Genomic DNA, 22899 nt, shown 5'->3' on the forward strand with positions numbered 1-22899 from the left:
TATAAAAGAATATAACAAAATGATTCCACTAGATTAATATTAAAATAGGAATGAATAAATGTGTTTATCAGAACCTTATACGTGTATGGACACATTAACAGGACAAAGATGTGAGCCATATCCTGAACTTTCTAAGGACAAAAGTCCATGTCAGCATGTTTACAAATATAATCTTAAAGTGCAACCCACAACCAAGGACGAAAGTTAGCTATATAAACATTTGTTTACAAATGACCATTAGCTTAAACTACAAACTACATTCATGGAATAAAGCTAAGTACAGATACAAATAACAACATATATGGATTATTAGATTTGGTCCGAATATATTTCAAAACATCCTATTTGGCCCCCCAGTTGGCATACGTGACACGTGTCAAACTTGTTATTAAAGGATCATGATATAATTGTGTTTGTGATATTCACCATTAATTTGTGATAGATAAATCATTTTGTGAGAAAGATGCCTTTTTGAACAATTTCGTCATGAATAATGAAAATGCGCTGTTAATATCATGATGGTCTAACTAGTGGTGTCACTAGAGGGGTGCGGGGGGTACGGACCGCACCGGGTGAGAACCATCAGAGGGGGTGACACCAAAATGACATTACTAAGGAGTGTGTATGGTCTGTTACGGAAGGAGGTCCATAGGGGTCACTTCATGAGTTACCGCCTCTAGGTGACACCAACCCTAGTGACGCTACTGGCTATAACAAGGTACCTTGGGAATTTCCGTAATTCCTTACTGACGGAAACAACCGGCGTACCGGTAAAGTGTAAAAGTACCGTAGAACGTTTCACCTAAAACAAATACCGCGGTCAATAGGTATACCGGTAATACCGTGTACCTCTAATATCCAGTATGGCGTTTTACAAGTAAGAGCAGACGACAACGAATGTTTCGGATCCTAGACATTGCATGTAGGTGGGGAAATTTTAGGGCATAATTGGGGAGGATGGAGGTGCGATGTATTTACTTGTAACCTGGTCTTCTTCAACACCGATTTAACAACGTGATCATATATGATAGATATTACAATATTCATGACAACGAACCTTTCAGATCTCGGATCTCTGGTAGCGGCGGAATAGGTGAAGGTCAAATCTCATATTTTCACAGAGAATATAAAAGTTTGGATTTCGGAAATTGTCTCCATCTATAGTTTTGAAGTTTTATTCCAATAACAAATATTTAAAACAATTCACACTTTACTTTGTTCTTGTTTTATTTTCATGCAGGAAAACGGACTGCAGCCTTCATGTTAATGTTCTATAATCATACGCATTTCATAAAATGTAAGCAGATCAGTAATCCAGGTGATGGGTTAGTTGTTGCCGAAGAATACACGTTGAAATTCCCACTCAGGTGATGCCAAGAACTAGCACAAATTAGTGGTTCGCATGATTACACCATATAAGGAGTAATTGTAAAATGCAGTCGATTTCTGTGTTTATTTTGTTCATATAGTAATTTTCCTTTCCGCTACTTTATTTATCTGATTCATTGCATATGTGACGGAATATGATGTCGTTTCAGCATAATGGACCAATCTTATTTTTGTATTTATCCATTTCGTATCTAGGAAGCAAAGGCATGGGTCCCCAGGTCGTCCCTGGCATCGATGTTCTTTTGGACTCTCTTCATGGCGATTACGGTGGGAGTCTACATATTCGCAAACAACAACCAGCCGTCAGAAACGGTAATGTCAGGTCTACCTGCAATTTTAAGTTACATAAAGTTGACGGCAGTGATCGGATATAAGTGTTGTTTGTAAGCCTAATCAGGCAAATACTAAACATGCATTGTTTCGGAAACGTTCATTGTGGACAGCGGTTCGATACCTTTCATAATGCCGTTTCACGGATTATTATATCCGATCACGGAACATATCCTCGTACGCTCCTTTCATTTTGCAGAAAAGACTCTTCTGCATTTTAGCTCACATTAACATGGACCAAGTGAGCTTCACGTATGGTCCTGCGTCGGTCGTCCGTGTTTAAATACTTGCTTGTAAGCAGTCCAGAATCGTCATATCTGATCGGATTGACTATGATGGATTATGGCCAAGATTTACTCGTATTAGTAAGGCATCCTTATATATTGTTGGCTGTGATGAATTATGACTAAGAAGTACTTGTATCAGTGAGGCATCCTTGCTTTTAGTTGGTGTGATGGATTATGACTAAGACTTTCGCGTATTAGTGAGACATCTTTGCTATTAGTTGGCTGTGATGGATTATGGCTAAGATCTACACGTATTAGTGAGGCATCTTTGCTTTTAGTTGGCTGTGATGGATTATGGCTAAGATGTACACGTATTAGTGAGGCATCCTTACATGTGGTTGGCTGTGATGGATTATGACTAAGATGTACGCGTATCAGTGAGACATCTTTGCTATTAATTGGCTGTGATGGATTATGGCTAAGATCTACACGTATTAGTGAGGCATCCTTGCTTTTAGTTGGCTGTGATGGATTATGACCCTGCAATACGCGTATTAGCTAGACATCCTTGCATATAATGGGCTGAGCTCACGAACACTACGGAAACTTCATTTCAGATCAAATTTGATCAATGCTAATACCTAGTTAACTTATGGAGGCCATCCCGGCATATTAATGTTCATGCATCTGATTGGCTGCGTTCGTAACACTCTAGATGCCTTAGTTCTGATAACATTTGGATCAAATTTAGTATGGTAGCCAAGTTCTGTTTGATTTTGAATATGTTTCATAACGGGGGAAAACTATACGTATTGCTGAAGCGACGTGTCATCAGATCAAAAGTGGTGCTTGCTGATATCATTAAGATTTTAATCGAGTTCGGTGATGAGCGCCACCTGTGCATATTAATGAGGTGAATAGTCATCTGATTCGCTCCTCAGACTTCAGAAAATGTCACTCCTTGCTCATAAGTCATCTATATAACGTTCAGTCTATTCCGGTGAAAATTGTCCGATATTGGGCGGCTTATTCTGTCTCTTCCAATCCATAATATAATTCTTTATCTGTCTGGCTTATGGTTTAATCTTAATTTCAAGTAAAAACCTATTCCTCAGTCCTTTAAATACGTGGAAAATAACTGAAATTCTGTATTTTTTTCTGTCACTGTTCCGACAAACGAATGTTACCACACATAACGCTCACACGCAAATTGAAGTACCTGAAATATCCTGTTTGGATACAAACTCTTAAGAACATTTGAACAGTTAATCTTTGTCATTTGCATCTCAAACATTTGATACAAATTGTTGCTTTATAATACCTGTGAAAACAATCACCGTTAGTCCATAGTTTTGCATTCCAATCCCGTGCTTACCATCTGACCTAAATATCATCGTCACATGGTATATTCTGTATATTTAAATAAAACCGCTTCACTCCCACATGCGTGTTCTTGAATTTTACTTTAAATAACACGTGGTCCGATAGTTATTGTACGGATTTACTTTTTGTTTAGAAATTCACCCCTCGAGAAAATACAAACTGTAGATCGTAACCTGAACTTTTTGCCACTTGGAGTCCATATTTTGATCCGAACACGTGGTTCTATTGTTATTGTAGGGATTCACTTTTTGTTTAGAAATTCACCCCTCGAGAAAATACAAACTGTAGATTGTAACCTGAGCCTTTAGCCACTTGGAGTCAATATTTTGATCCGAGTCAGATCAAACTTGATATGTAAGCTTACCTTATTAGAACCTCAGACAAATCTGATTATGATCGAGATCTAGGCATACTAACGGTATTATGATAGGTGACGAGTTCGAGGTTTGATGTGTTCGAGTGCGAGTTGGATTTATTATCAGACAAATCTGGAGGTTGTGTTTTATATAATTTTATCAAACGAATTATATCGACTTGTATCACCTTTGATCAATTTGGTGACTAGTAGCATCCCTGCATATTAATAATGTAATCTTGTATCGGATTTGTTGAGATTATTACAACTCTAAAGTCAAATATCTGATCATATTTTGATTAAAGTTTATATATAAATTTATTTCACAGAGATGTATGGCTGTTTTGATTATTAGTGAGAATTACGCATAGCAATGGTGTGTTCTTGTTTCGGTCTGTCTGAACTTCTTATCATTCTAGAGGCTGTATTTTTGGTCAGGTTTTAATCAAGTTTCATATGATTCTAGAGGTGCATTACTCGTCAGGTTTTTAATCAAGGGCTTGGCTTATTATTCTAGAGGTTGTATTTTTGGTCAGGTTTTTAATCAAGGGCTTATTATTCTAGAGGCTGTATTTTTGGTCAGGTTTTTAATCAAGGGCTTATTATTCTAGAGGTTGTATTTTTGGTCAGGTTTTTAATCAAGTTTCATATGATTCTAGAGGTGCATTACTGGTCAGGTTGTAAATTAGACTTACTAAGCGGATTATATCTTCAAGGTCTTGAATGTGTTCGATGAAGAACGACATACACACGTGATGAAGTTTTAATCTTTTGATTGGCTGCTCCTGCTACCATGCTAGAGGTCGTATCTCTAAAGCTATTCCGATCTTGATGAATCTTATTATGAACTATATCCTTAATGTAACACTCTTCTTATCCAAGTCAGCTGAGATAGACCAGAAACATTTTGAACTCTTGTTTAATTTGAAAACATTCTACTCACGTCCAAATTATAGTACCCACCTCTTTCGAGACCAAGGTCCATTTGAGCAAATTTATAGACTTCTGACCATATAGTTAGCCTTGTATACAAGATAAATTGCTATAAATGAATATAATCAGTCTGTTGAAAAACTGAGAAGAGTGCAGCAACTTGAATCTGATTTAAGGTTTAAATCTTCTCTAAAAAAATATAGCATTATGTTTCAACCCTGTTCTAACAAATATATTATTGTCTTTTAACACTGTTATAAGAAATATTTCATTTTATTTTTAACCCTGTTCTAACAAAAAATGTATTGTCTTTTAACTCTACTCTAACGAATTTAGGCCTCCTATTATGTTTTATTACTGTTTATGTTTAACATTTGTTAACAATATTCTGAAAAATGGCACAAAATCATTATTCGCCTCTCCTTGAGACATGTAGCAATTTTTGCCTTGTGACATGTCATAACTATTTTACCTAAAATGTCCATGAATATATTAAAGATGGGGATGGCGTCATCTGATGTAGTTGTTGTGACCTGACAAAAAGTTAATTGCATGCAAATGCTACGCGGGTAAATCGGGGCTGAACAGAAATCACTCCCAAGTGTACATTGGAGGCGAGGCGTCCTAGATCAGACACAAAACACATTTTCATTACAAATCTTTACTCTACCATCCACGAGACAACATAATTTGTTCAAAACCCATCACCACTGCACCCACTATACATATTGTAGAGATTATAAGTAATCCCCAAATCACCTTAGTTTTCATTTTTCAAAAACCGACACCATATCACCTAACAAGATAATTAAAAAAAACCCCAATAACAATGAACCAAAGACAACAAACATGTCTTGTTTTAGTTTCAAGCACATAATAAAATGAAATTGTTGGCTGTATGCATCTTAGCTCAGGTACGTATATTAAATTTTAAACGACATTCAATGAACCTGAATAGCAATCAGCTCTGAGGATATACCCCTTATAATATAATTTATTTAGCCCGACCGCTTTCCTATCTGGAAATGAGCACAGTCTGCTGCGAATACCGCATGTGTCCCTTTAATTTAGATAATCGTAAGGTTCTTAATCTGTACTGGACTTATGGATGAATGTCTACCAGCCATTTTTATATAGTTCAAAATTGATAAGATTTAGAAATTAAAATAAAATAGTAAGCTTTACACAAATGAAAAGCAGACTTAAGATTTATAGAAATAACAAGCTACACGCCTTACCGACATCCGGCATCTAATTTTAGCACATTAAATTGGGTACGTAGCTTTATACAAAGTTAATACAGCACATTAATAAACCGAGTTGCAAATATACTCCACATATAAACTTATTTTATGCTTAGACCATTAAACATTATTGATAATGATGATACAGTGAACATATATGGACACAGCCAAGTAATTTGATTACCACACTGCGTAATGTTAGCATCTGAACATATTTCAATACTTTTGTGGTAAGATCTGCAAATCACATTGACACCATGTGAACTACTTATGCAATAAGAAGCGTTTAAAATGATGAAATGAAATTCTGAATGGCTCGTTGATTTTCATGTGGGTGCTCACTATAAATACCTCTGAGATTTCCCCGTTTACAACATGTGAAGCGAAAGTGATAGAATGACAATGATTTTAAGTTCAAACCTATTATTACGAATTGTTTACCCAATAGTGAGTTTCCTTGAAAAAGATGCGTTAATTTTTCTGGTACCTATGTTCAGTCAATCAGGGACATTTATTCTTTTTAAATACGGTATTTAAGATGCCACCACACATAGACTGGTTCCGTTGCTCATAGAAAAATTAGTTACCTGTAACCATATAGAGCATAGTGTGATGGGAATTTCTGGAAAATCATAGTACAGATGTAAGAAAAAGTAGCATAATGTGGAATATTTTCATATTTCACATAATAACGATTGCAGATAAATAAATGGGAAAAATAATTAATTAATAAGGTATGTCACAAACATTATATTTTACTTCATGGGTTTTGAAACTCAAGCTGATGTATTTTTTTAAGCTAGTGTGATTAAGTTGGAAACTAAACTGACTGCCAAAACTAACACTTTGTCTAAATTACAAAAAGTAACGATTTAACATAAACAGTCAAGAATGGCAGAGAAAAACAAGAACATAAGAAACATGGCGAATGCTTGATTTGCTTTACGTCGTATTGTATATCTCGTGACGATTAGATCTAATTAAATTCGTCGTATGCTCCGGTTTATTCACCAATCTTTGTGTATTTCGAAGTTTTAATTCTTTTCAGTAACTGCTTTTATTTTAATTCCCGTGAATAGTATTTTATCATCTTCATCCGTTGTAAAGGCAGAAAGTTTAAAACTTTTATCATACTTCCAAAAGTAACAAAATTCATGTATTAGCACACCAGTAGTTGTTTGTGACCACACCTAAACTTACAGTATTAATTCATTTAAACCAAACCTAAACGTACAGTATTAATACATTTAAACCACACCTAAACTTACAGTATTAATTCATTTAAACCACACCCAAACGTACAGTATTAATACATTTAAACCACACCTAAACTTACAGTATTAATTCATTTAAACCACACCTAAACGTACAGTATTAATACATTTAAACCACACCTAAACGTACAGTATTAATACATTTAAACCACACCTAAACTTACAGTATTAATACATTTAAACCACACCTAAACGTACAGTATTGATACATTTAAACCACACCAAAACGTACAGTATTAATACATTTAAAACACACCTAAACGTACATTATTAATACATTTAAAACACACCTAAACGTACAGTAATAATACAGTTAAACCACACCTAAACTTACAGTATTAATACATTTAAACCATACCTAAACTTACAGTATCAATACATTTAAACCACACCTAAACGTACAGTATTAATACATTTAAACCACACCTAAACTTACAGTATTAATACATTTAAACCACACCTAAACGGACAGTATTGATACATTTAAACCACACCTAAACGTACAGTATTGATACATTTAAACCACATCTAAACGTACAGTATTGATACATTTAAACCACACCTAAACGTACGGTATTGATACATTTAAACCACACCTGAACTTACAGTATTAATACATTTAAACCACACCTAAACTTACAGTATTAATACATTTAAACCACACCTAAACTTACAGTATTAATACATTTAAACCACACCTAAACGGACAGTATTGATACATTTAAACCACACCTAAACGTACAGTATTGATACATTTAAACCACACCTAAACGTACAGTATTAGTACATTTAAACCACACCTAAACATACAATATTAATAATTTTAAAAAGAAAAATACCTGATACCCATTTACTACTTTCGATGATGACATCGAAGTTTATCATTGCAGTCTTATCGAAATTACCGCCAGTCATCATTTTTTATCTTGTGATAATTTATACTCAAGTAATTACATATTATTACTATTATTATTATCATTATTATTATTATTCTAGCCCATTATCTTTTAGAATCTCCATGTATTACTATACCGGATAGAATTTCTTTGATCCTTTTTAAAAAAAGATACAACTGATTTTTCGTCACGTGGTCTTTCCATCTTCTGTCCACAACCTGGAATTAAGTCGAAGCACTCTGGTTTTCTGAAGGATAGACATAATAACTTGTTCGTGTATTATCGTCACACAAGGTTGTTATATATATATATATATATATATATATATATATATATATATATATATATATATATATATATATATATATATATATATATATATATATATATATATATATATATATATATATATATATATATATATATATATATATATATATATATATATATATATATATATATATATATATATATATAAATGAAGAATGTTGGCACGTAGCTATTATCCACCTCAAATGAAGAAAAAAAACCAATTTGATTAAAATCGGTTTATATGCCTATTGCTTGTCCCATCCTAATATGAGGATCGGCCCAAGAAACATCCATATTATACCCCTGCAAGTACAAAATGTTTGCTCCATATTCTGATTGTACAGTTTATAGATCATAGCAGAATATAGGTTATCGGTATATTTTTTTAAATAGCAATCTAATTCACAATTGTCTACAGACTGTACAGGTTCATTTTGAGTGTTTGATATTTCGTCAAAATCTTGAAATGTGATACGCACATAAAGAGTTTAAACTTTAGGGTCTGCTTCTTCTCTTGTTCGCTTACAGTTATCAGTGCTCGCTGCTGTACTGTGCTTCTCTCTACTGTACTGTGCTTCTCGCTACTGTACTATGCTTTTGACTGGTTTCTTATTACAACAATGAGATGATATAAATAGAATCACAAGTTACAGTCGTAAGACCTTGAAACTCGATACTACATTGAACTGTTGTTCATTTGCAGACGTTATACTATTTAAGATTTAATTTAGCGAATTGTCTTTACCTCAGTATAATAGCATGTGAGCATTAATTAGTCCATTTTAATATTCAAAATGTATTAAAAGTTATGCGTTATATGACAGTTTACAAAGTGTTGGTACTGGTGTGTGTGTGTGAGAAAAAGTATTACTCTTTATTGACACCAAATATATATTAGCAAATGTTAGATATTTGTTATACTTGTTATTAGTCTAGCATAGCAGTTAAAAACCTAGGGAGTATTTTAATATAAGCACGATGTTATTCACCGCTCGCTGAGATGTTATTCACCACTCGCTGAGATGTTATTCACCACTCGCTGCAATCTTATTCACAGCCAGCTGCGACGCTATTCAGAGCGCGCTGCGTTCGAACTTCTAGACGGGAGAGCGGTAGTGCTTTATAATTTATGTCCTCAGGTTTATAATATCAGCGATGGAATTTTTAATGCTTAGGTCTTGGACTTTTATTTTAAAAAATTATGTGATATCCTCAGCTGTGACGCACGCACCAAAGTTTTCGTTTTCTTGTATAATTGAAGGATTCTGAAAATAAAAAGACGTCTTGGCAGTGGCTCTTGCTTCATTGTTGTTAGGAGTATTGGTTTCTAAAATGAAAATAATGTTATTTGTGGCTGATCTAGGGCGCAGACGACTAAACAATATTTATTGTGGGTGCTGTGTTGTTGCCTTTTTGAAAAATGAACGAAAGGTATTTTGTTGTTGGTGATGGATGTATCATCTTTATGCTACTTTTCAAAAATGTTTCGTTTCCGATTCTCGTAGCTTAATTTAGCTTTATCCACTCATTTTTTCCTAAAAAATGACATTGCAGAAGTCTATAATTATGAATAATGGATAGTAATAGAAAAACACCGTTTTAGAAGAAATGCATTTTATAACCGTTTCCATAAATCATCTCTGCGTGTATTGTTTCTTGTTTGCTGACAAATTTCTTCCGAAGACTGGTTGTGCTGGCTGCTAAAAAAACCAAAAATCGACATCCAAAAAATCCAGGTATCTCGGAAGGCGATCAGCGAGAATCTCCTCGTCGTGCCCAAAAAGGTTGTCAGGAACCAGCAGACCCCGGCACTGCTTCTGAAGCGGAGGAACGCGATGCTACTACAGAGACCACCTAGACCAAGGTTAGAGTTTCATTCAATTCACTTTCAGCACAAACACTTTCTCCAAAAATATGTACGGTTACTTATATCGGTTGCATCTTTAGTATATGTTTTTGCATTGGGTAGTGTAACTATATAAGATTCCAACATGTGTTAAAGGTCATCTAAACGTATAAGATGACCTGACTTGACTTCGAAGCTTATTAATGAGATAAAGATCTCAGAACTGGTCATATCTAAATATCAAGTGTAAGCGTCAAACAAGTTATCGCATTAGCAATAGTATATGGGGTCACCACAGGTCATGTCGCTATGGACCTTAAGGAGTTTAACATTATCAAAACGTCACTTTAGAACTTTTGATAATTTAACATTAGAATATCACTATGGGCAAGTATGGACATTTAACAAGGATGTCGCTGTTAGCCTTATGGAAATATAACATTAGGATCTCACTACTGGCCTTTTGGGAATGGAACATAGTGTATGTACAGACGTTATAGAACTTTTATTCCGTGAATTCAAAATGTTGTTAGAATGGACTCTACGGGAATAGAACATGATAAACACATATGCATAAAAACAAACATAAGAGGAAAGGTAGAGAATAGGTAATGGTTACTAACATTGTATTAGTGACCATCATACATCCTTGCTGTCCAATACTTCTCCTTACTGACCAACAGAAATACACACACACACACACACACACACACACAAGTGTACATCCATATGTAAACTTATAGGTAAGTTATGCTTAAAGTATAGGTAGAGTTGTGAGGATTAACACTTATTATTACTGTGTCACATACATTCCTAACAATCAAAATCAACACATAGAAACAAACGGATAATGGTAAGGGGAGTTATGTGAGGGTCACTGATACACATAATTACAATCTAACACCTAACTTTACTATCCAGCACCCATTTTTACAAACAAAACAGATTAGAGGAAATGTGCTATGTGCGGGCCACTAACACACTTACTGACTGTCGCACATAACAAAACACGTACATAAAGGGAGTGGAGTAGGGTCTATTTGATTTTTATACACGCATACACCTATTTTATTATTCGACCAAATCACCACACGTACCCAAATGAAATGTGGTAGAATCTGCTTTTTATAACAAAAAATACACACTTAAGTTTATACAAACACATATACACAGAGAAACTCAAACATAGAGAAGTTGATAGTCAGTGAATAGTATATTTTTCTTGTGTACATGGGTGGACCTGAATAGGACATTTGGGTAGCCCTAGGAAGGGCTTGTTTGAACGACATCACCTCCATTAGTGTTGGTACCTAACAGGTCAGGCGCAGCAAACAGGCTCATTATCCTCTCTCTCCGAATCCTCCACTCTTGGGATCAAGGGTTCCTATTGTAATTCTGTGACTGCTGATGATATTTCTGCGGACACTGCTGCCGTAACTTCTGTTTGAAATGATGTTCATGATACTATTGCAGTTGCTTTAGCTTCATGCTTCTACAACCCATTTGTTTTCCTTTCTCTCTCCTCTCCCATGACATCTCTCACCTGGTCTGTGCTTATTCTGAAGTAAAAGCCACCATTCTTTACCAATGATCTTATCCCCGAAAAAAGGCGTAGCTTTTCCATCCGGTTTAGGACGCTACTTACACTGTCCAAATGGAGCAAGCTCTCGGACAAATGATTATTCACACTGTGACGCATTCATCTTGGCTAGTGGAACAATGAATGACAAAACCGGCCAGCTCGCCACTTTATACGCTTCGGAATACTGAGGTGAAAGAAAAATATCATTAGTGCGTACGCGGACGTGATTGGAACCATTCCACCATGTCGCCATTTTAAAAAAAGAGTGGTGGCGGTATGTAGGTAATGATGAAATAGGTTCGAATATTTTGCGGTTTTCGAAGAGAGATTCTACTTTTGGGGACATATATAAACTGTGTTGGATGATGTAACGATGATGTTCCCATGTATTCATTCAAAGATCATAAACAGGGATCACATGTGATTATAGGCAATGATTTTAAACTTGAATTTTTCTTTATTCTAATCAGTCAGGTCCTTAGTGTTCTGAATGGCACCCTGTCGTAAGCGCGCAGGTCAAAAGCGCGCCGACAAAAACACGCAGCATAAACTAATCTTATAATCACTGATCCAAAATACGGTATGGTACCATTCATCGAATATCTGCGCGGAATCGCACATAACGTTGCAGTTTGAAAAATGATAGACATAAGAAAATGAAAATCATATTATTTTTTATAATTGTTCTGCCTTGTTTGTTTGTCTTGATTATGCATATAACGTTTGATTTTGAACAGTGATAGAAATAATACGCTGAAACTCATATTAATAATATTAAACATTTTTTAAAATAGCGAATATTTGTCCTTTTTTGACATAATAACTTTTACAATTTATGCCTTACCTGCTTTTGTCAGTGAGCGCTTTTGTTGGCGCACATTTGTCGGTGCGCTTTTAACCTGCATGCTAACGACGGGATACCGTTCTGAAGCAAAAGAATTTCAACGTGCTTTGTCTTGGTGAGAGTCAATATTGGTTGAAAATGGCGTTAAAACGTATTATTTCTCTTCTCCTTCTTTGCCTACTTTTCCTGCTTCCTCCTACATAGCGATTTTGTTGTTGCATCATCTATTAAAGAGATTTTAATTGTCCAGGGTCTGACTGTTGATTTCCATCCAGCATAGGTTAACGACTGATGTTAATTTTCGTCATTCCCTACTGACGATTGTTAAAAATCTTAAAATTCCACATAAAAATGGACACGCTATCGCTCCTCACATGGAAACAGTGAGTTTGACCAATAACCTTGATCGGGCATTTTTTCTTCTTTTGACTGATTCAATGTTTCTCTTTATTCACGTTTCAAAGAATCTGACTATGTCGTCCTAATCGATTTTTTGCTAAATTTTTTTTTTTCTCGTAGTAGGAGAGTAATTTAGTGTATGAACTTGCGGCATCGAAACACAGTGTATGGATTTTTTCCCCTCGTTTTCAGATAACTCGTTTCATATCCTTGCCTTGCCATCCTTCAGACTCGTACAGGATCTATGGCTTTTCTAAATTGTAACCATCGACTGGGTAAAGACCAGTCTTCATACTGCTCTAAGTATCTAAGATGCTCTTTAAAATTTTAATAGCATCAAACTGATTTTGGTGATGATAGACGTAAAGATATCTTTGTGTTAGGGATTTGTATGTATTTCACAAGATCGGCACACGTTTTCGTTATAAATCTTGGTTTGTTCCAAAAGTGTATCTACTTCTTTTCCTTGTTTCGGGTAATACTATTTTATAATATGCTACCATAATCGCTTAAATTTCAATGTAATTTTATGTGCCCGGGTTCTAATTACCAAGACTGGTAGAACTACACACCTGTTATCTTGATCGTCGTCAATCTTCACCATACTTTTCTGAGAGGATTTGATCCATTGATAACACCCTGCAACGTTGCCCTCCACAGCTTAAAAGAAATGAAACTTGAGTCATACGCACATTCACTTTTCCATAGTGATGTCTTAGTCTTCGTTGGGTTTTAGCATGTACTACATTTTGTAAGGGATCTAGTAAGCTATTAATTCTGACGGCCTGCTAAATCCCATCCATACGGGGATTTCAAACTGTCTGAAGCCTGCTAAATCGCATCCATCCATACGGGGATTTCAAACTGTCTGAAGGCCTGCTAAATCCCATCCATACGGGGATTTCAAACTGTCTGAAGGCCTGCTAAATCCCATCCATACGGGGATTTCAAACTGTCTGAAGCCTGCTAAATCCCATCCATACGGGGATTTCAAACTGTCATGGTTTACAGAAAGTAGCATACAACTTTCATCTTCTCAGCCCGATACAGTCGTTTCAATTCGAACAGCATCGACTCAAACACGTTTGTAATAAACAAGTACACAATGCGCTTGCAGGGACTTCTGGCTTAAAAACGTTTGATTTTGAAAAGTAAACATAGATTCAAACACGTTTGTAATAAACGTAACCGATTTCACGTGCACGGACCGCTGGCTTAAAAACATTTAAACTTTTGATATTGACAAATAAACATCGACTCAGTTAAGTTTGTAATAAACAAAACCGATTGCGCTTGCAGGGACTTCTAACTTTAAAGCGTTTGATTTTGTAAAGTAAACATCGACTCAATTACGTTTGTAATAAACTTGGCCCATTTCGCTTGCAGGGACATCTGACTCAAACTTTTGATTTTGATAAACAAATTATAAGCATGTTTTGCATACCATTTGGTTTAATATTAGAGATATGAAAGTAGTTATGAGGAGTGATGTTGTATAGGGTCGCGTTATGATGATCTAAGGCAGTGATGGGCAAACTACAGCCCACGGGCCGCATGCGGCCCGCCAAGGGCTTTCATGCAGCCCGCCAAGGGTTTTCATGCGGCCTAGGAACAAGTGATCATTCGCGCTGACTCCGTTTATGTTAGTCTGTTTATCAAATAAATGTGCTTCTTTTGAAGTTTAAGTTTAAGTTTTCAAATATTAGCAACATATTCACAACTGAAAATTAATGAGATGTTATTTAGAAAAACCTTTTGTTTTTGCTATTTCAAATATTAATTATTTTACTTAAGGAACTATGCGACCCGCGACAAGGTGTAAATTTGTGTATGCGGCACTTGCACTGGAAAGTTTGCCCACCTCTGTTTTAAGAATTAATTGCACTGTACAAGATTCTGTAAAATAGCCATATGCTAAGAAAAAGGAAAGTTATAATTAATGTATATAGTTGTATAAATTCCCAAGAAGCAGTTACTATTGAGAGAATAGAAATATATGCATTTGATACTTAAATACAAATCGAATATTTCAAGAATAAAGTGAAACGTTCGTGTGTTTTTTCTATCTATCTATCTATCTATCTATCTATCTATCTATCTATCTATTCGGTCTGTTTGGTACACTCATTTTATTATAATTGGAGGAATTATTTAGGTATCTATTTTACAAATTGTTTCTGTAAACACCAATCCGCCCATTTCGGTCAGCCATTCCTTAAGACACCTCCCACCCCTCCACAAGTACTAGTTTACACCTGATTAAAAGCAAAACATCCGGTAGCTTTTAAAAATAAATTTAACTGATAAGAAAAATAAAGAGGAAAGACTTATGGCATATTCTGAAATTAAAAGATTTGTTGATACGACTGTCTACTTACACATTACACAAAATGAACCCCCAAAAAGATTTCCATGGAGAAGGGTTGATGTTACTCAGATGATCAGTACCAAGCAGTCATATTTCATTTTTATGGTAAGTTTGTCTAACCTTGCCATTTTTTTTGTAAATTTAAGTCAAACCTTGCCGTTTCTATGGTAAATTTAAGTCTAACCTTGCCATTTATATGATAAATTTAAGTTAAACCTTGCTATTTTTATGGTAAATTTATGTCTACCCTTGCCATTTCTATGGTAATTTTAAGTCAAACCTTGCCATATCTGTGGCAGATTTAAGTCTAACCTTGCCATTTCTTGGTAAATTAAAGTCTAACCTTGCCATTTCTGTGGTAAAATTAAGTCTAACCTTGACATTTCTATGGTAAATTTAAGTCTAACATTGCCATTCCTATGGTAAATTTAAGTCTAACATTAACATTTTTATGGTAAGTTTGTCTAAGCTTGCCATTTTTATTGTCAATTTAAGTCAAACCTTGCCATTTGTATGGTAAATTTAAGTCTAACCTTGCCGTTTCTATGGTAAATTTAACTCAAACCTTGCTATTTTTATGGTAAATGTAAGTTTAACCTTGTCATTTCTATAGTAAATTTAATTCTAACCTTGACATTGTTTTGTTAAATTTAAGTCTAACCTTGCCATTTCTATGGTAAATTTAAGTCAAACCTTGCCGTTTCTATGGTAAATTTAAGTTTAACCTTGTTACTTCTATAGTAAATTTAATTCTAACCTTGATATTGTTTTGTTAAATTTAAGTCTAACCTTGCTATTTCTATGGTAAATTTAAGTCTACCCTTGCCATTTCTATGATAAATTTAAGTCAAACCTTGCCATATCTGTGGCAGATTTAAGTTAAAACTTGCCATTTGTGTGGTAAATTTAAGTCTAACATTGCCTTTTCTTGGTAAATTTAAGCCAAACCTTGCCATGTCCATGGTAAATTTAAGTCTAACCTTGCCATTTCTATGCTAAATTCAGAAACTACTATTTCATATGCAGAATTGTAATGTGCTTTTTAAAAATCTATCCTTCTTTTCACTTATTCAATCTCTGTCTTTGTTGAATCTATGTAATCTTGTTTATTTTGCAATAGTTGCAACGGAAATTGAATCGACTATAATTTGTGTATTTGGTCCCATCAAATATGTGATATATTTCTTCATACCATATTGGTTTAAAAAATCTTGCTTTCAGGGTTGAGGATGATTATCTCGATATTATCGCCATTCGATGTAATTTGTAAATCTCCATCTTTTCTACAAAAAAAATCGCAGGACATCTTTTATGAATTATGAAATATGTATTTTTTGTTAGTACAAATCTAGCTTTGACCACATTTTAAAAAATCCAAACTTTCTGAACAAATAATCATTATCAGTTGATATTAAGAGTGTTGCTATTTACTTACTGACATATTTATATAACCTCTCTGAAATCAGTTGGAGCTATCAAAATATAGCTTTTTCCATTTTTATGTTTGGCACAACTTTTTATATTATTTTTCGCTCGACTCGATGCATAATAAAGAGAATAAAATACGGTCTTTAAACTATAATGTAATTTAGTTAGTTAGGAAAAATGCTTAATTAAGACTAATGTGTTACATAGAAATGTTGATTGTAAACGTTTAAAGAGTCCACGATTCCTGACCTCTATATGACCTCTATCTAGGATATTATAGTGAAGAGCTGAAATACCAGTTTCAATGACTTTTCAATGAAAAAGAGGTTAAGTTCATTAGCAAAATCACAAGTCTGATTAAGCCACTATCGGACAGCTCTGATTAAGACATTATCGGACAGCTCAGATTAAGACATTATCGGACAGCTCAGATTAAGACATTATCGGACAGCTCTGATTAAGACATTATCGGACAGCTCTGATTAAGACATTATCGGACAGCTCTGATTAAGACATTATCGGTTGCAATTTTTCCTTTAATTGGACTAGTGTTTTTCAAAATACATATAGAGGAGCTCTAGGATGGTAGTACTTTTATATTATCGTGTCACGTGCGTGTCATGTGCGCTAGCACTATATTTTGGGGTAATGATAGGAGCAGGGACAACTTTGTCAAGTTGGTATTTTTACCCGTTTTTTGAATTTTAGCTAGTATTTTTCTTTTGTGTGGGGGTGGGGTAGGGTGGGGAGGGGGTTGAAAATTCCGCCAAATGGCGACTGCCGTCTGGGATGAACTAAAGTTTACCAACACCTTTTGCGTCGTATCACTCCAATAATTGGTAATATATTGCCATTTTCAAATCAGAATATTTGAAACTTTTTATGCAAAAAATAGTAAAATGATTAATGGAGTTGTTTTGTATTTTTTTAATAAAGATTTCAACAGGACATATTTTTTTATGGATTTCAGAAGTCTGCAGGACGTTTTAAGATCAAAGGACCAGTACGAGTTTTTCAAGCGTTTCATGGCTCTAAAGAACGCCTTAACACCACTTTTGTTTTGGCGAGAAGTAGAGGAGCTAAAAAATATGCCCTATATTAAAAACCGCCGTATGAGAGTTTTCAGTATTTTCAGAAAGTTCTTTGGACAAAGTACACAATATGGTATGTATCAAAGCAATACTAATTTTTTCTCCCGTCAGCACAAAATATAACTTTTCTGCTTTCGCTGGTGTTGTGATTGAATGTTAAATTCCTTGAAAATCAGTTACAGGATGAATACCTCATGGGTCTATTGCAGACGAGATATTGTGTAAGGAGTAGAATGAGCCAAGAAATTTGTGTAATTTCCCTCTGTATTTCCTACTATCAAGGAAGTTAATATATTTATACTGTCTCCCTCACGTTCTTTGTTGATCTATTCTATGAAAATCTAAAAATGATCAAATTCGTTGTACCATTTTAAACTCGGCTTATGCTCAATGCTTCCTTATCCATACTTTATGGAAATCGATAGATCGATCGATCGATCGCGTGCAGTCCCTACTAATTCTCATTTAAGTAGCCACACACACACACACACACACACACACATATATATATATATATATATATATATATATATATATATATATATATATATATATATATATATATATATATATATATATATATATATAGGTTAGAGAATTTTAATTCGTACTCTACGGATATTCGAACCCAGGTCCGCTAGTATACGGCACCCATCGCCTTGCCTGCACACGCGAGCCCATATTCCCTCACGACTAAGCACACATCACCAAAAAATGATGTTACTTAATTAGTGTTATATGCACTCTTGAGCCAGCGTTCTATCTGGTGTATATTTATAATTCTCTCTCTCTCTCTCTGTATACATACATACATACATACATACATACATACATACATACATACATACATACATACATACATACGTACGTACGTACGTACGTACGTACGTACATACATACATACATACATACATACATTCTTTTACCTATGGAAATATATCCCTTAGGAGCCCTGCTTGATTGTGACGAGGAGATAATTAAGCAGCTTCCATTCATGGATAAAGTTACTCCCGCACTACTGTTTTGTGCCCAGAATGCAGTGTATGAGGTCCTGGAGAGGAAATGGTAAGTTGTTTGTATCAGTTTACATGATGGGCAAGTCTTAATTACCACGCTCTTGATTTTGCAATTAGCAAGGATTTTCTGTCATCCTGTGCTTACGTACTTGCCTGTCACATAACGCTTTTCACGTCATAAGCGATGGGGACCAAATAGCATGTTATAATTTTTAATTGAGGAAGATTTATTGGAATGTAGATATTGATCCATGCCCGAGTGTTGATCCTGAAGTCATTATTGCGCGAGATTACAGCAGTATACGTTGATTCACAGAAGAATTGTATTCTTTACATGTCAGGAGTAAATAGTTATACTGAGACTATTTTGGACATGAACTGAGGTTTGTATATGAGTCCTAATTGCTAATGAAATTTAAGAAACTAGTCGACTATTTTCTGTTTTGAAAGATTTTGAGAACAAATGCTTCAAATCATTCGACGAGTTTAATAAACTTAATTTGAAATGAGTATAAATGTAAAATACTATTTATTTGAGTGATGAAAAATAAGATATAAATTTACCAGTCTGCAGAATACTTAGTTAATTGACTTTTAAATATATTCGAATACCATGATAGGTATGCCTTTCCTTTTCATGATGTTATGATGTTATTTGCGCGGTCCTGAGGTTACAGGTATTACATATTAGCAGCACCCCAGGTAAGCGGACCTATGCGGACGGTGGTAGGTGTTGCTGTTCGTGTATGTGTATGCGTGTGACGCCCAGTTTGGCCCAATGATGATTTATAAATGAGCAGGTGCTGTGGGTTTTGCGGGGTTTTATGCGATTTTATCTGAATATATGAACTCGCGTGTAAGTGCAATTCTGGAGAGAAAAAAATTGACACGCTTGAATGAGCATGGGTGGCATCTTGTATTTGTGTGACAAAGCCCGCTCGTGTGAGTGAGTGTGGTAAAAATATTGCTGACAAGAAATAGAAGTTAAATATAAAATGATAAGAATTGTTATTTATGGTGAACCTAAAATAATCTGAGAGAAAATATCGTGATGGGAAAATCAAACATAGTAATTATAAATAGATGCATATGTATGTGTTGACAGTTACTAACATTAAAATTAGACTCTCGAAGTGTACATAAGGAGAGAAATGAGTAATCAGATTCATCCCTATTTTGGAATCATCCTTTAGGTTTATGTCGTAACATCAACTCTGAAAACTTTTTATCTATGTCGTACCTAGGTATTATTTGAGAGCAAAAACATTTGCTTGGATTATTCAGTGGAAATAGAAAGTGCTCATTGGACTAAATAATATTTTGGGACTGTTGTGAATTATTCAAAGGAGTTCTGAACAACGCAATTTTGACAATGTTACGATTCTTGGCGAAGCTATGCATTTCTGTTCTGAAATGTATATGGAACATTTCATTCTTTTTAACTTTAATAGAATTGTTTCAGGGTTATTTTTTTAATTCACTTCATAATGCTGTATGTTCCTCTCATATCTTCATTTATAACTTTGATAATTAAATTATTTGTTAAGTTTTACAAAACCTTTTGGTTTTGCTTATTTCTGTTACTTTGTTAATGATGATAGATTCGTAACATTTTAAAATGACCAAAATGAATCACTCAAGGAATTATCAGTGCGGTTAGTCCGACCGTCCCGGTCTTAATCGCAACAAGTTCATCCTCAAACAGTTGTTCACTGTTGCGTATCTCTGTTAACCAATTCATGTCGTAGTAAAACCTGCAAGAAGACACTCGTTCCGGTCAGATATTAACCAGTCATCGTGGACGACACACAACCGCTTAATAATTTCACTATGGAAATCGTCTATCGTGTTCAGCTTGATAGCAATCTCGGCAATTTTTATTTTGATTTCCTTGTGTTTTGCCCCCTAAGTCATCAGCGGCTTTATCGAGTTCACGGACGTTATTACGCACATGCGTGAATACCTTTACGTCTTCTTCATATTCGTTTCTGAGCGTAGTAATATTTGTGTCCCTGTCATCAACGTACTTTTTTCCCGGCATCAAGGTCACTGATGGGATACCGCACGAGTACAATTCAGTTATTGTTCATGTTGAGTTTAGCCGCCAATGTGTTGCCGTGTTATGCAACGTTGCGTTGTATTTCATCCCAGATGGTTCTAAAGAACATATCAGGCTCCTTGAGTTTACCAACCGGTTTGATCTCAGAAAAATTTGCTCACGTAAGTCCTAGCAGTCCGGTGACGATAAAGATCAATTTTATATGGTTGGTTTTCATCTAACCAAATTGAGTATGAAATACAACAACCTCAAACAGGCCAAATCCGGCGAGATTCATGAAATCAGTTTAATCAGTTTTTGTGACAAACGGTGACGGGTCGAACGTGGCGATAAGAGTTTTATTTTCACGATCATTCATAATTATCCACAGGCATATTTTATTAGTCAGCTGTTAATTCCCGTTCTCGAAAAAGAGTACACTTACTCGTATGTGGCTGCGATAGGATCTTAAGGTCGGCTGATCTTGTCAAGCACCACAATGCCTTTTAACAGGCTAAACTAGATCAGTAAGTCTGTGGTGATAGCATCAAATACCACATTGGCGTGCGTGATCCTCGCAATGGAGCCGCAACTTACTCGAGAAATTCAAACGTAGGTGCTAATCCGTATGAATCAGAGTATATATTGCCGTGAGGAGCTCTCGGTTATGCGACCCAGTGAGTGCCTGGACCTGCATAAGAAACTAAGTTGTTGTTTCCGATCTCGAGCGCATATGGTTTCATCAACAATAATTCACAGCTACGCCACCTAGATCAAATCAAAGTTGCACAACGGCAACGTCACTGATTGTCGATTGCGGTTCACACCCGATTTAGTATGACTCATGAGCCGCGTTGAAGGATCAGACAAACTCCTGCCTTTACATTTTAGGGTAATAAACTTGTACTAGCAGGCGCGGGCATAGACGCTGATAAAATTGGAAGACAACCACCTTATCGTCGTCGTGTTTCAACACGGCCTTCAGTTGCCGTTTTCCATAACATTTTCGTCGGTTCCGACAGCACCCAGCGCGACTGCTTTGGCAACCGTGGGTGAGGCAATGATGATGTATTGCCGCCATATATCTAAATGTTCCGTGTTTTTCTATCTTGGCAAATTCATGCACGCATAATGTTATTGCGACTACGCAGCTGTCCTTCCGTTCCACATTAACCTGATTTACTTTACTTGCCTTGCCATCGATGGCAGTTTATGTGTCCAGCCCGCCACTGCGGTTCTGGACAGTCTGAAAAATACTACTGTGTTTTCTTGTTTTCTTCCGTGGCGGATTTCAATTATCTATGTTGACTCTGGCAGCGTAACTGTGAAATTCTTGCATGACATATTATATTCGTCTGCGCGAGCGTTTGTTTAATCTCGGGTGCAAATCACAATTTCATGTTTTTCACTGGGATGTCAACGACCTTCATTTGTCCACCGACCTCCTCGATCATCAGTATTTTGTCCAATAATATGTTGATTCATTTGTATGCGACAACACCAGCCGGCAGTGCACCCAAGGAGGTTCAGAAAATGTATATCCACCACAGACTGTCTGAATAAATCCAGCTGTTTCAGAGAAAATTAATAAATCCGGTAATACGATTCAAAATCTTGTTGAGAAATCTGCAGTCTTGTGTCAACGTTGTGATCTCTCTCCCTGAACGTCATCAGTCTGTGATATGTTCGTGCGGCGTGGTTCTGCTTAAAATCAGATCAGAACATCTTGTTCCCGATGACCGTTCAGTCACATTGATACTTCAGACAGGTTTTGTCGGCCAAACATTATCGGATTTCCGTTTTGACTATTCAACCGTCTTCTGTCCTGAAACGCTATTAACACGTGTCGTGATACTGAAACTCCATGCTGCCACGTGAACAGACCTGCAGCCTTGCCCGTATCCGTGTCGGTCATTGTATTGTTCCACGAATTGTTACTTTGAT

General features: G+C 35.5%; 1 protein-coding gene across 1 annotated transcript in view; it reads left to right on the plus strand.

Annotated features, from left to right (window-relative positions):
* LOC149779982 (uncharacterized) overlaps positions 1-22899 on the plus strand; it is a 91878-nt gene that overhangs the window by 25028 nt on the left and 43951 nt on the right. Inside the window, exons 8-11 of the mRNA XM_089937377.1 lie at positions 1585-1701; positions 10027-10207; positions 17781-17974; positions 18849-18966. Coding sequence (XP_089793503.1) covers positions 1585-1701; positions 10027-10207; positions 17781-17974; positions 18849-18966 — 610 coding nt within the window. The remainder of the gene's footprint in view (positions 1-1584; positions 1702-10026; positions 10208-17780; positions 17975-18848; positions 18967-22899) is intronic.

Source organism: Sinohyriopsis cumingii, chromosome 16 (genome assembly GCF_028554795.1).
Source record: "Sinohyriopsis cumingii isolate HCF-2022 chromosome 16, ASM2855479v2, whole genome shotgun sequence".
Lineage (NCBI taxonomy): Eukaryota > Metazoa > Mollusca > Bivalvia > Unionida > Unionidae > Sinohyriopsis > Sinohyriopsis cumingii.